This window comes from Pararge aegeria, chromosome 15 (genome assembly GCF_905163445.1).
Source record: "Pararge aegeria chromosome 15, ilParAegt1.1, whole genome shotgun sequence".
NCBI classification, from domain to species: domain Eukaryota; kingdom Metazoa; phylum Arthropoda; class Insecta; order Lepidoptera; family Nymphalidae; genus Pararge; species Pararge aegeria.
Window position 1 is genome coordinate 5,643,650 of NC_053194.1, and position 13,448 is coordinate 5,657,097.

Sequence of the window (13,448 nt, forward strand, 5' to 3'; positions counted from 1 at the left end):
TATGCACAACAAGGAAATGCAGGGAAATACTGTAAGGGTTTGAAACAACATAGTTGACTTCCCAACAATATGTACGAAGCATTTTGCCTCCATTTATATATAGTTTGCAAAGCAAGTTCCAAGTTAGGAACTTATAATATAACCTTTGAACTTAGGAATGTAAAATCATCTTATTCAGGCAAGTGTGTAAAAAAACTACATTATCATTTTCTAGTAAGTTTCCAGGAGTCAAAATTACTAGTGAAGACATAAACTAACTAAACCTAACCTCATCACACAGACTGTTGCCTAGCTATTTATTACCAGTGATCAGAATAGGTTAATGGAATTTTATTTCATTCCATTATCTTAATAAGTTAATAAGGATATACAAGTAAATACAACAAGGATGGAATTTGTATATTTGAAACAAATAGGAATTGAATATTATGGGAGTAAAAAGTACATTAAAATTTGTAAGCCTTAAAGTATATACATATAATAAATTAATGTACTAAATAATGAAATGAAATGAAATGAAATGAAAATACACTTTATTGTACACCTAACAGAAATTAAATTATAAACAAAAACAACACAATAAAACACAGGTACAATGGGCGGCCTTATCGCTAAAAAGCGATCTCTGCCAGGCAACCCAATCAAGGAAAGGAAAAAAACACAGACTTAAGGGTTAGGTTGTACACAAGAGAAGAGCAGTTAACAAATTAAAAATAAATATATATATCAATTACTATATCATACAAAGTACAAGCCAACAACACAAAGAAAAGTGACTCTGAAGCAAAAAAAAATTACGAATTAGGGTGGCATAAAATGTTTTTTAAGGAGTCTTTTAAAAATCGGTAGTGACTGTGCGCGCCTAATTTGAAAGGCGCGCAAATAATGGACATTGTTAACTCTTATCTAGACTAGGCAAACTTGGAACAATAAATTTAAAGCTATCTGGTTCAACCATTGTTTTTAGGGATGATGATTAGAATGTTAAAAACAGTTTTTGTTGTTACGTGTAAGACAAAAAGCCTTAATATAATGTTCACAATCCTCAACGCTAATTCCACTACCTATTCCTATTGCTGGTTGTAGGTTTCACTGCTTGGTGGTTGTAAGGAAATAATCTATTGAAATTATTTAAAAATGAAACTGTTTAAAAAAACCAAAATCTAGATATTAATTTATTTATACAAGTAGATATTAACATTTATTTATTTTTTGTAAGTTTATATATTTGTACAGCATTCTTTTAGTTTTCTTCCCATGTTGCATTATTATAAACAAAGTCTACCATAAATAAACTATTCAATGAACTTTGATGCTAGGAATCAAATACATTTTAACTTATGTTGTATTTACACAAAAGCAGTCAGACAATAATTATTTCATAATCTTAATAGTTTGTAAATAAAAATACAACTTCAGGATCATATACAATTCCATACACATTCAAAGAAATAGTCCACCAACCCACATTGGAGTAGCATGGTGGGTTTATGCTCTAACATCCTAACAGGTCTCCTGCCTGTGCCTAGCAGTGGAATGGTTTAGTAGTGTGGAAATAATCCAAATGATCATAATTAGTCTATTGAATAATTTCATTTTCATCCTTACCTATCACTTGGACATTAAAATTCCTTTGAACATAAACAAACAATAAAGAGGAGGTATACAAAAAATATAAGGAAATTTTCTTTAGGACAAAGGTGTTTGTAATGTAACCTCAAAACGGTATCGCTAATAATTATTGAACAATTACTCGTTCGTTTACAAAAAAAAATAAAAAATATTTATAGTACTCACCCTTGAAAAAGTTCTCAAACGATTAATACGAGGATTTGATGGGATATTACTAAGGGACACCTTAGACATGTTCGATTCCCTTTACCACTATACTCTTCTCGGTAACAATAGAAAATACTGCACTGCAGCAGTCGGGCGGACCGCTGAGATTAATAATGAGCACTCAATTCAACAAACATCTGAGCATCTAACACTTCAGTATTCAAATGATTTAAATTTTAATTCTGACAGATGATAGCACAAATAAATCAATTACACCACCACATAGCGTCGTTCTTCAAACAATTTAGCAGTATTCTATAAAAATGTCCTAGTTCTTATTATTTAATCCCACCGGATTTACTGGAATAAACCCAACTATTTTAAAAATAATAGTCGATGTTTAGCAAGGTTGACAGATGTGCTTACGACTGCTCGGATACGTTTCGTTTCACACACAGCTCCTAACGCTTAACGCACACTAGACCAGTAGCGCCTCCGGACAAGAACTGTCAAAGCGATAAAGAAACTCGCGCCAAGTGCGTATGAATGAGTCAAGCGCGCGAAACTTGTATTCGGAAAGGTTCTCCAAGCTACCTTATTGTATAAAAAAAGAGTCATATTTGAAGGAAATAACTACACTTTAGCATTTAATTAGTAGGAAAATAGGAAATCAATCTCATGATTGTTATAATACATAGGGATCGGGTAGGTAGGTATATGAATGTTTTCAAAACGTTCAAATCGACGCCTTCCCTATCGCACTAACCCAAGTATAAAAATTCAGAAATACCCACCATTTAACGTAGCATAATTACAAGCACTACAAGCTCAGACCAATTTTTATCACTAAATCCAATAAAAATATTCAATTATAGGCACATCTTCAATCGATTAAATGGTCTTTCGATGCCGTCTGGCCAGTTGAATTTGTAATATGAACCTTTAAAGTGCTCCTTAAAATAATTATACCGAAATTCATAGAAATATTACTTGCGATAACATTTCAGCAGGCGTTTATATAATGTTTCAAAATCGGCTCTATGGCACTTATACGGCTAACAGTTTAATTTAGTGTAAAGTGGCTATCCACTTGCATTAAATATATAGGTATTAATTATTAAGTTGTAGGTAGGTACTTTTTGGCTAAATATACCTAAAAAAAACATAGGGAAATAGGTACGAGGGTAAATAATAGTAAGAAGAATATAGTTAGATAGTATTTGTATTAGATGTACCGTTATTTAGATTAAGTCCTATATATTCACAGTTAAGTACCTACCTGTCTTTTTTGCAAAAATTGCCTCACTATTCAAATGTATGATTATGACATAACTATATCTTACCAATGACCGTTCGGTAGGGTTGGCACGAATACGGGGTTCATCGTCTTCATCATCTGGCGTGCATTCGGTGCCGGCAGTCTGCCCCATGTTGATCGCTAGGCTCTAACTGCTGCGTTGGCGTATATGCGGCGCGAGGCCGCAAGCCGCGCGTCCTTCGCGCGACCGATGCCGCGCCGTTGTGCGGTGTGCTTAGTTACACGAGTCCCGCATTTGAACTAGGGATTAACCCTTAAACATCGATAAAAATGTTTCGAACGTATCCTTGCTAGACTTTACGCGAAGCTTGAATGGTGCTTAACCACTAACGAGAGGATAGGTATATTATTTTTCGGTATCGTTTATAAAAAAAAGCGGTTATAGCCTAGTGGTTAGGACTACGGCTTCACTTCCGGGGGCCGAGTTCGAACTCCGGCATGCACCTTTAACTAAGCTTTGTGGGTTTTAAGCTATAAAATTGCTCTAACAGTGTTCGAAAACAGCATAAGGAAACCTCCATACCTCAGAGTTCTCCATAATTTTCTCCAAGGCGTGTTAAGTCCACCAAACTGCACTTGGCCAGCGTTTTGAACTATGGCATAAACCCTTTCCATTACAGAATTAGGCCTGTGCCATTTAGTGGGCCGGTAATGGGTTGTATGATGATGATTTAAAAAAAATATGAAAAATGAAACCTATTTCACTGAAAGTGGTTAATGTGTGTCCATGCTTACACTATTTGCTCAATACAATAACCGCATACGCAGCTCAATTTATGCAATCTTAACGCAATGTGATAACGTATTTCGTAAATAACCCGATCTTCGTGTATGCCCAAAACGAATTTCAGGTGTAAATTCGTGGATAAATTACGAATGGACAAAAATGCAACGACATATATTGATTCCCATAAGTACTTTATTAGTCGCAACTGCCAAGTGACCATAAAATAAAGATACTTATGTATTCTTTTACGAGAGCGAGCATACGATTCTTAAAGATTATTTGTGTCCGCTTCGTAGAAGTAGAATTTCAACTGCAGTGTTCCCATTAAGCTGATGACAGGCCTGGTTCCTCAGTTTTTTTTATTTCTAAGTTGATTTGATGCAATTATTCATAAAATATTCTGCTGTCTAATGTCTTCAACAGAATTTGATATCTGGAGATAAATGAAACGAAGAAATTATATATGTATACTCTCTTACAGAGCTCCTATATAACATTTTTACGAACTACTTATAAGAAATATTACAATGATGTTCCAGTGACATATATACCAGTGACAGGTGTTAAATATGCATGCCATTTTAAACATCTGTGTCGAATAATGCAGCCATAAATATAGTTCATCCGTACAAATAGTTTGCAGTAGGCACCACACGCTATGTTGAAACTATATGAAAACATTCTGTACCTTATTTATTTAATTTCTACTTTATATAGTTATAATAGTGAAACAACTAAAAATAAAAATAATAAATACAGTTAACTGAATCCTATGACTCGTGACGCAACAATATCGGTATGATCGTGTAAAGCTCAGTGCCTATATGTCTTGTCTTTGAAGTACCTGACGCTCGCTCCCCAGCTCGGCATGAACCAGCTGCGGCTTTCAAAGCGCGCAAACTATTTGTGTGAACAAACTATTGATCGATTATTCGATCGATATTGATAATAGTTCGATCCGATGCAATCGATTATATGCAACTGGATCATCCACATAAATCCATACATCCAATGCCCATATCATTGAGACACATTGTCTAAATAGTGTCCTAAATAAGTATATAAAATCTTGTTTTCTATTTAGGTATATCTCTCACATTGTTTGTAAAACGACCTTCGATCGTGCATGAAAGAAAACTAAAAGCTATTATTTTGACTAACCTAACTCCCCATTCGCAATTATATTGTTCGCTAGGATTTGTTATCACGGTTTTATGGAATGGATAAACTAAAAACTACAAAATCTATTTCACAGGTTCTTTGGCCAATAGAAAGCTACATTTTCAGGGAGTAACATAAGTTTTTATTTAATATATTTTTATAAGCTTTACAAAAATAATAAGATTTCATTCTGCAATAATGAAATTCGGCCGGTTGCCGTTTAATTTTTATCAGAAAATTATTTAAAAATGACACAGTGCGTTTCAATCGTCATTTTAACGCATAGAATATTATTTATTACAAAAATGTAATTTAACTATCAATCATAATATCATATATAAATAAACCTTGCCCTTTACAGCATGTTATTCGGATGCTTAACACCAAGATAATTACAAATTTTAACATGTTCGTATTAAATCTGTGGAGAAGCCTTAGCCGCTAAAATATTTAAATATTGTAAGATACTTGCCATCACAAAACTCCCTCAATTTAATTATTAAAGTTATTTTCTGAATATATTATGAAAATTAAGCACAATGTTTAAGCATATCATGGATTTTCGCAAAGTATTCTTGTATGCAATAGTATCTTCTGAAATTATTTAATTACCTGATGGGTGTAATGGAGTGTGAATAAAGTACCTATTTGTAATTCGTAGACCAAAAATGTCCTAAATATCGATACTGTGAACATCCAAGTCTACGTTAGCGGCGGTCGATACAACAGGCGCAAGTCCGAAACGCTCAGCTGAGTCTCATAACAGTTGGAAAGCTCCGGGGCCTAATTGTCGTAGAATGACAGTGACAATGTGACGATCGCTAAGCTTTCTGATTAAGTATAATAAGTAATCTTAGCGAGGGTGCCATAAATTCAGCCAATAACAACATTTGCGATAAACGCTGTGCTATAATCAAATATTTTGCAATCGACCAACTATTTGACTTTTACTGGTGGTTTAATATATTGTCTAGTACCTCATAAATTTCTTAAAGACAAGGGATTTTAAAGCAATTTGAATATAATAGTAACAATAATTGTTAAACTTTTAATAAATAAATATAAAACTTTAAGTGGTAGGGTAGGTATCTTTTTCAGAGACTTAAGAAATCAAAACCTGTTGGTAAACATATACACGCCTGCGTAAGAAATTAAAACCTGTTGGTAAGCATATACATTTAGCACATAATATAAATTTCATTTTATCAACTGACTTCTAAACATGGACTTCAATGCGATGTATACCAGAACACTTAGGTCCCATTAAAATTACATTTAAACTTAGAACCTGTCTTTCTCATACGATTACTTATGTGTTTTCTCATTCTCGCATCAATCTTTGTTAATAGCAAGAAGGTAAGTACATTACGGTCGAGGAAAGAAAAGCTATCATATTATTGGACTCCTCACCTGCAGCTCAGACTTCAAGCTTCTGACTTAAACTTCCGCCGAGGTTTATATATAAGAGCTAAAATTCTTATAAAATATATTAATAAATCCTTCTACTTTAATGGTAACATTGCAAACGATTTTTGCAATAGTTAGTAGGCTTCTTCCGTGTAATTCGGCGGAATACAATCAATATCCATATCACTGATCCAAATTGATTTTATTATCCACGATGGTTTTTAATATATCGTTTGTTTCCCAGCAATTGTATCTATTTATTTAGTATGTTTTCCTAATCCTAATCCTAGCAATTAAAAAAAAGTAGAAGACGAAAATAGATTTTCACATAATATTATCGTTATAATTTAAACTAGATAAAATTATATATCGAATGGATTTCGATAGTTTCTATTCGATAGTTTCGATAGTTCAAATTTAAGTGGTTTTCATGGCTAGTATAAGATATGAGTCGAATGTTTGTATGTATTTTTGTATACACATTGACAGGTATTATGAAACATTCCCTGTCTGCCACAGCATAAGATCGGCGACCTGGCAGTAGGCATTTATGCAAAAAGGCTATTAATATATGGCACTGATCAGACTAAAACGGCATCATGTTGCGCAGGACCTACTTTTACCTTTGTAAATAATATGTGAATTATCGTTCTGTGTAGCACGATCCGTCCATCCACGGCTGTGTGCGAAAAAAATCCCGTGGGTAGGCTATAACAAAACTATGAGGTACCTTCTGGATGGAGGTATGAAAAATTGTGTCGATGTTACCGATTTCAATTTTTTATATTTAAAGATTGTATTATTAGTTTAGTTCCGTTTTGAATTTCGTATTTGGGTTTTGGTATAGTAAATCTTTTTGGATATACTTAGACGTTAAAAGTCCTCAAAGAACAAGATGAAATCGCTGTTAGACTAAACAATATATTTTCTTACGTATCAGAAGTATCACATGTATCAGGATCTTGACCGCTGATCATCATACACATAGTGGTAGGAGTTGTCTTATTCGTTTAGTTATAAATACTAAAAGGATGCCAAACTCTCTTCTGAACCTTAAAGCCAGAGATCAGACAAACCACGGGGAATATCTAGTGGAATATAAATGAACAGTTTACATCGATATCATGTAACCTTTATTTATCAAATGTCTAACATTCATTAACTAGAGTGCAATGTTTTAATTATTTATAATGAAATAATTACTTAATATACAAATGGGAGACGGTAGTAACCCATTTCTCTAATAACTCAAAAAAAAACACTGGTATTTTTATTTGAGTACATTTCCAAATTAACTTCTAACGAGATTGGACCAAGTTGTTTGTTATAATAATTTTATAAAATTTTCTCTCTAAAAAAGTTTAAAAATAATTCAAGAAGCATTGATCATAATAAAAATGGAGGACTCAAGAATTTCCTCAATTATATATATGCTGAGACCTCTGATGGTTATTGAAAATATGTTTGGGAAATTCAGATATCGAGAGGTCGGTGGAAAAAGAAGAAATAATAAGTAAAAGAATGAAGTATTACGCTATCTTCGTAATGTGCCTTCCTGTTATAGCGTATGGTATCGTTTTTTTTAATACCAGCATATACAATACTCTTATTAAGATTGAGTACATTGTGGAATCAGTATATAAAATATCTGCCATGTCAATGGTCATACAACATATTATATCAACATTCGTCTTTATAAGTTACACTGAAAACAATGTGCATATTATAAAAACAATCTCCCTAATAGATGCTAATTTAAATATCCCTAGAAAATTCTACAAGGATTCGCGTAGGTACATTCAAATCGTAATTTCAATTTATATTTTCATTTATACGTTAACTTACTATTTCATTGAAAATAATGCACCGTTGTGGAGTGGAATAATACTAACTATAATTGATTTTGAGCGTCACCTAGACGTGTTATCTTTTTCTTTATTTATCAAAACAATTAAAGACAGATTAGTTTTTATAAATAACATTTTGGAAGAGGTCATAATTACAAAAAAATCAAAAAATGGCACTTTAAATATAACAGAAAGGAATTTCCGAAATCAAAACGATTTTTTAAAGATGTTAGATAACAATTATATAATTCGTTCTTTGGGTATAACTTACGATATGATCGGTGAAGCGTGCAATGAAATTAACAAAGCATTCCATTTTATTATATTTAAAGTGCTCTTCACGACATTCATATCTATCATAATCACGATGTGGACATCAATCTACTTCATTCAAACTGCAAAAATGAATGTCTCGCTACCCCGTATTGTATTAAGCTGTGTATTTGAAATCATGGCAGTGGGTTATATGTCTTATACTTGTGAAGTTATGCTTATGAAGCGCTACTCTACTAAGATCTTACTGAACGAGCTCATTATGGACTACAATCTTACCAGGCAAATGCGTGTACAGGCTAAAGCATTTATGGAATTGATTGAGGTGTGGCCGTTACAGATTTTCGCATACGACATGTTTGCCATAGATATAAAGTTAATGCTTAAATTTATAAGCGTTTCGACGACATATCTGATAGTAATCATTCAACTTTCCCATTTTTTCTGAATATATTTTTGTTATTAATATTTACACAACCTAAACTAAATTGAATTATGGTGTTTTGAAACTATTTGCTGCACATAACCAAAATTATAATGGTGTCACTTTTGCAATGACATTCTGTAATATGTTTTTTTTTCTTTGATATAATTCAATTCAATTTCTTGTATATGGTTTTTATATAACTAATTCATTTGATTTAAGTAAACGTGTGTACCAAAATGAGGTTGTTTAATTTTTCCTATTCCTGCCTACTATTTACCTACCTTTTTTGTGACCATCAATAGGCTGTCTGTACTTAGGTATGTACGCTACACGTAGTCACCTATAATATTACAACTTGACAGTCTATCGTCACTTTGTTTTTGTCTTCAATTGATTGACGCCATTTTGGTGCTGTTAGTTGTGAAGCTGTAATACGAGTGTACAAAGAACTAAACTACAAATCAGTAAAACAACGATAGTAATATTAGTTCCAGAGTCACTCTAGGACCACTTTCTCCTGTAAAAGATTATTGGTTATTTGTAAACTCTGGTTCAGTGACTCGCACTGTGTTATTTTTGCGCAATATTTTGAATTAAATTCTAAAAATTTCCATTTAAGTTTCTAGCTTCACAAACATACGAGTTAAGGAGCAAAGTTTTTTTGACATGATTGTTAAATAAAAATTATGCGGCTCAGTCCATACAAATGTATAATCATTATTTCAGGCAAAGCCAACACATATACAATACCAATTAGGTACAATTGTGAAAAAGAAAAAATATATATATCACAGGTCAAGTTCAAATTACAATTAAACTTAAAAAACTAACCTCAGAAGAGTAAGAAATGAACCAATTTTATCAACAATAACCTGAACTTGTCCGAGTTAATTAAACGACAATGGGTGCCGTGAGGTGGAGGGGTGGTGACCAAATCCTCCGGGCTACTACTGCCACCTACCGCGTCTCGCCTTTAGTCCAGCAGTGGCTAAAGCCGAGTTGATTCATATGAGGAATACATTGCCCAGTAGTTTTCTGATATTGCTTGAAACACTTATAGCGCCATATTTGATGAAGAGTCAGTAGGAAGAGCACTTAGATAATTTTGAGAAGTGAAGACCAATTTTCGTTTAAAAAATTCAAAACAGCGCTACCTGTAATATAAAATAATTAGGTTAAAGTAAATGAGTTTTTTATCTATACCTAGTTATAATAAAACTGTAGCTGGAAGATTTGTGTACATATATTTTAAAATTTTTGATCGGGGTATGCTTTATAATCGATACTGAGTCCAAATAAGATTGTTATTTAATTTTTGAATGCAAATACGAATGCATGCGTACCATCCTGCTAATATTACGAAAGAAATAAAATAATATAAATATTAAGTTTGATTAATAACCTGCAAATTCATTTTTAAATTATTCAAATTGAACCTATCGCTTAGATGTTGCGATGGGTATAGAATAACACGTACGGTGACGACGGGCCGCGAATAACATGGTTTGGAAATAAAACTGGACCTGGTAGGAGGCACTGCAATTAGTTTCTAGGTTTTTTTTAAGATATTAATCGATTTGGTGCAGACGAAGTCGCGGGTCAGCTAGTAGTTAATAATTCACAAAGTGTTGCCCTGTGTCCATCAACCTAAAGCGTAGATGCGAAGTAGACGTATTAAGGACTACGTCAATTATAAAAATGCTTGGTTGTAAATTATCTAACCAGGCTGCTTCTTAAGTATTTTTAAATGACGATGTGAGATTGTGATAACAAAAAATACAACCGGCGAAGTTTGTTGTGGGCTTCTCTTTAGACCAGGGCGCGATTGGAACCCTCGTAGCTTTAGTTTGAAGTTGGCGAATCTAGTTATCGCCATCAACTCACTTCTATGTCATATTTTACATGTACTTAATGTACGCATCAAAAGTGCCATATATGTGCCTAATAGCTGTCCCGGCGAACTTCGTACCGCGGATTTTTTTTGATGTTATATTTTTATGCTTATTATCCTATTCCGGCTAAGAGGAATCAAAAAAATCTAATACTATAAAAATTGGTCCAGCCGTTACTAACACAACTTTCTTTTATATATATAGACTAGATTGTACCCGTGTTTTGATTGACAAATTATAACAAAAAGCGGTTATTGTGTCCTAACAATTTAGTCCTAACAAGGCATTTAGCTTCCCAGACTTTTTTGTAGGTAATAATGATTACTTTAAACATGTCAATCCATCCATCCATACATACATACATCCATCCATCCATCCATACATCCTTACTCACAAACTTTCACATTTATAATATAAGTACGATGGTACGCATGCATTCGATCGCTGTCCCATATGCTTTACAACTCGCTGTTATCTGTGAATAGTTATGTCTTTTATCTCCGACAATATTTATCTGATCTTCATTAAAATTACACAATACATGCTTGATAGCATACACTTTCAAATAAAAAAAGACTTATTAAAATCGGTTCAAATTTAACGGAGCTATGAAGTAAAATTGATAAAAATTTCATCTCATTTCCCGAGAGAAGCTTATTGTTTATCGGGATAAAACGTAGCCTATATGTTGACCCGGAATATAGCCTATATGTTGACACTATAATAAATTTTATTTGAATCCGATCTGTAGTTTTCACGTGATTCCCGGACAGACAGACAGACAGACAGACAGACAAAAATTAAATAAAAATCTGTTTTGGACTCAGTATCGATTATAAAGCATCCCCGGTCAAAATTTTCAAAATATATTAAATGTACAGAAATCTTCCAGTTACAGTTTTATTATAAGTATAGATTGGAAAAAAGAAATACACGCCCTTCAGACTGGTACACAATATTGCACAATACTGCTTACCGGCAGAAATAAACATGGTGGTAGTTCTGCCCCGAACGAACTCTGTCACAGAAAGGACATGAAGCTTCACATCTACGCCTCTATTTTATGGACACAGGGAAACACTTTGCAGGATGTGTTCTTTGCATGCCTGGTGCCATGCGAAGTGATGCTCGTTTGTAGACCATGGTTTTCCCCTTACCACTATCAGCACGGCTAGCATGGGCAGGAGACAATTATATCCCCGGGGAAAGGATATAAATGTATCTTCTCCCAGAGCTTTATCAACTCTCAGAGCACTGGCGCACAAGTGGAAATAATATCCAAATAAAATATGTGTGTTAATAAACGGGGGTAAACTCCTATTCCATGTTCGAGTGATTTAGAAGGTGGGCACGTCAATTATATCCCTTGTCATTGGATATAAACGGGGGATATCATTTTTATCTCCCGCCCGTACTAGCCCTGCTGCTATCTGTTGCGCTATCTGCTGGGTCTATCAATACAAAAAAATATATATAAAAGAAGGGCAATATAAATATATATATATAATATATATAATAAGTAAATATTTTTACAGTTACTTACTCATTTCTGGATCCCCCGTTATAAAATCATACAAACTAAAACTGACTTGACCTTTCAATAATTTATTAGTCAATTTGAAATCCTCTACTTGTAAGTATAGATCGCCGTCTGGTTTTGTCATGGGCAATATACGAAAGTAACAATTTATCGTTAAATCTGAAACAACAAACTTGTTGATATTATGTTGACGTCATTCTAAATACCTTTTTTTGAATGTTTGATCACGGATTACTAGGTCCTGGAATCGATTTTCATCTCGGTCAATTTATTGAGAAGACTGGAATTTTTCTATCAGGAAAAGTTCCGTACCTAACGCTAAGAGTCAGAGAGCACAGTAGTCTTCTGGTCCAGGTTATTGCCGCTTACAAATAGTTTGAGCCCACCAATCCACATGGAAGCAGCGTGGTGGGTCAATGCTCTAAAACCCTTTTTTATATGGAGAGGACCCTTCGCCTATCAGTGGGGCGTTAATAGGCTGAGGGTGAATAAGTTATAACTGCCATACCAAACTACAGTCTTGTTAACTAACTAACTTGTAGTGGATTCGAATGTATGTTTGTTTATCCATACTTCAACCTAGAAGTCTTCTTTTGGTCCTGGACAAATATCAAATTCCCAAGGAATACAGGAACATTCGTATTTTTACACCAAATATCGTCCTGTCTAAAGGTCAAAGCAAACTACCAACATATTCACCGCGGGTAAAACCGCGTGGCAGTTAGTAAAAAAGCATACAATACTTTGTTATATACTTACTACAGTTTATGACCGACTGGCCTTCTCCGTCAATGGAAAAATTAATTTTCCCCTTTGAAATGTATACACCGTCTATACTCAAGTTGCAACGAAGCTGTGCTTCGTACTGATCCCCAGCAATTTTCCTAAATTTAACATAAATATAAATTTATCATTTGGTGAAACTGAGCCTTTTTAAAAGTATTGAAAGAATTCAAATTAACTAAAGTGAACGGCAATAAATGTTATAACTGTGAGCGCTACAACAGTTCTTTTATTAATATAATTGATGGACTAAGCAGACCCATAGTAAGGGGAAAGAATCGTTTACAAATATAG

The 13,448-nt window shown here is 33.6% G+C and overlaps 2 protein-coding genes and 1 pseudogene across 7 annotated transcripts in view; 1 reads left to right on the forward strand and 2 right to left on the reverse strand.

Annotated features, from left to right (window-relative positions):
• Nucleotides 1-3,269, reverse strand: part of LOC120629974 (monocarboxylate transporter 13) — a 57,204-nt gene extending 53,935 nt beyond the window's left edge. For 4 of the 6 annotated variants that reach the window (XM_039899076.1, XM_039899072.1, XM_039899075.1 and 1 more), the window contains exon 1: nt 3,123-3,269. In XM_039899076.1, coding sequence (XP_039755010.1) covers nt 3,123-3,209 — 87 coding nt within the window. In that variant the 5' untranslated portion in view covers nt 3,210-3,269. Of the gene's footprint in view, nt 1-1,797; nt 2,266-3,122 lie in introns of those variants that run through there. The other 2 variants (XM_039899074.1, XM_039899073.1) reach the window with 1 other exon arrangement.
• Nucleotides 3,270-7,789: 4,520 nt separating this feature from the next.
• LOC120630127 lies at nt 7,790-8,992 on the forward strand (annotated as a pseudogene).
• Nucleotides 8,993-9,400: 408 nt separating this feature from the next.
• Nucleotides 9,401-13,448, reverse strand: part of LOC120630128 — a 28,272-nt gene continuing 24,224 nt past the window's right edge. The window contains exons 12-14 of the mRNA XM_039899279.1: nt 13,131-13,255; nt 12,375-12,530; nt 9,401-9,456 (exon numbers count right to left, since the gene is read on the reverse strand). Coding sequence (XP_039755213.1) covers nt 9,401-9,456; nt 12,375-12,530; nt 13,131-13,255 — 337 coding nt within the window. The remainder of the gene's footprint in view (nt 9,457-12,374; nt 12,531-13,130; nt 13,256-13,448) is intronic.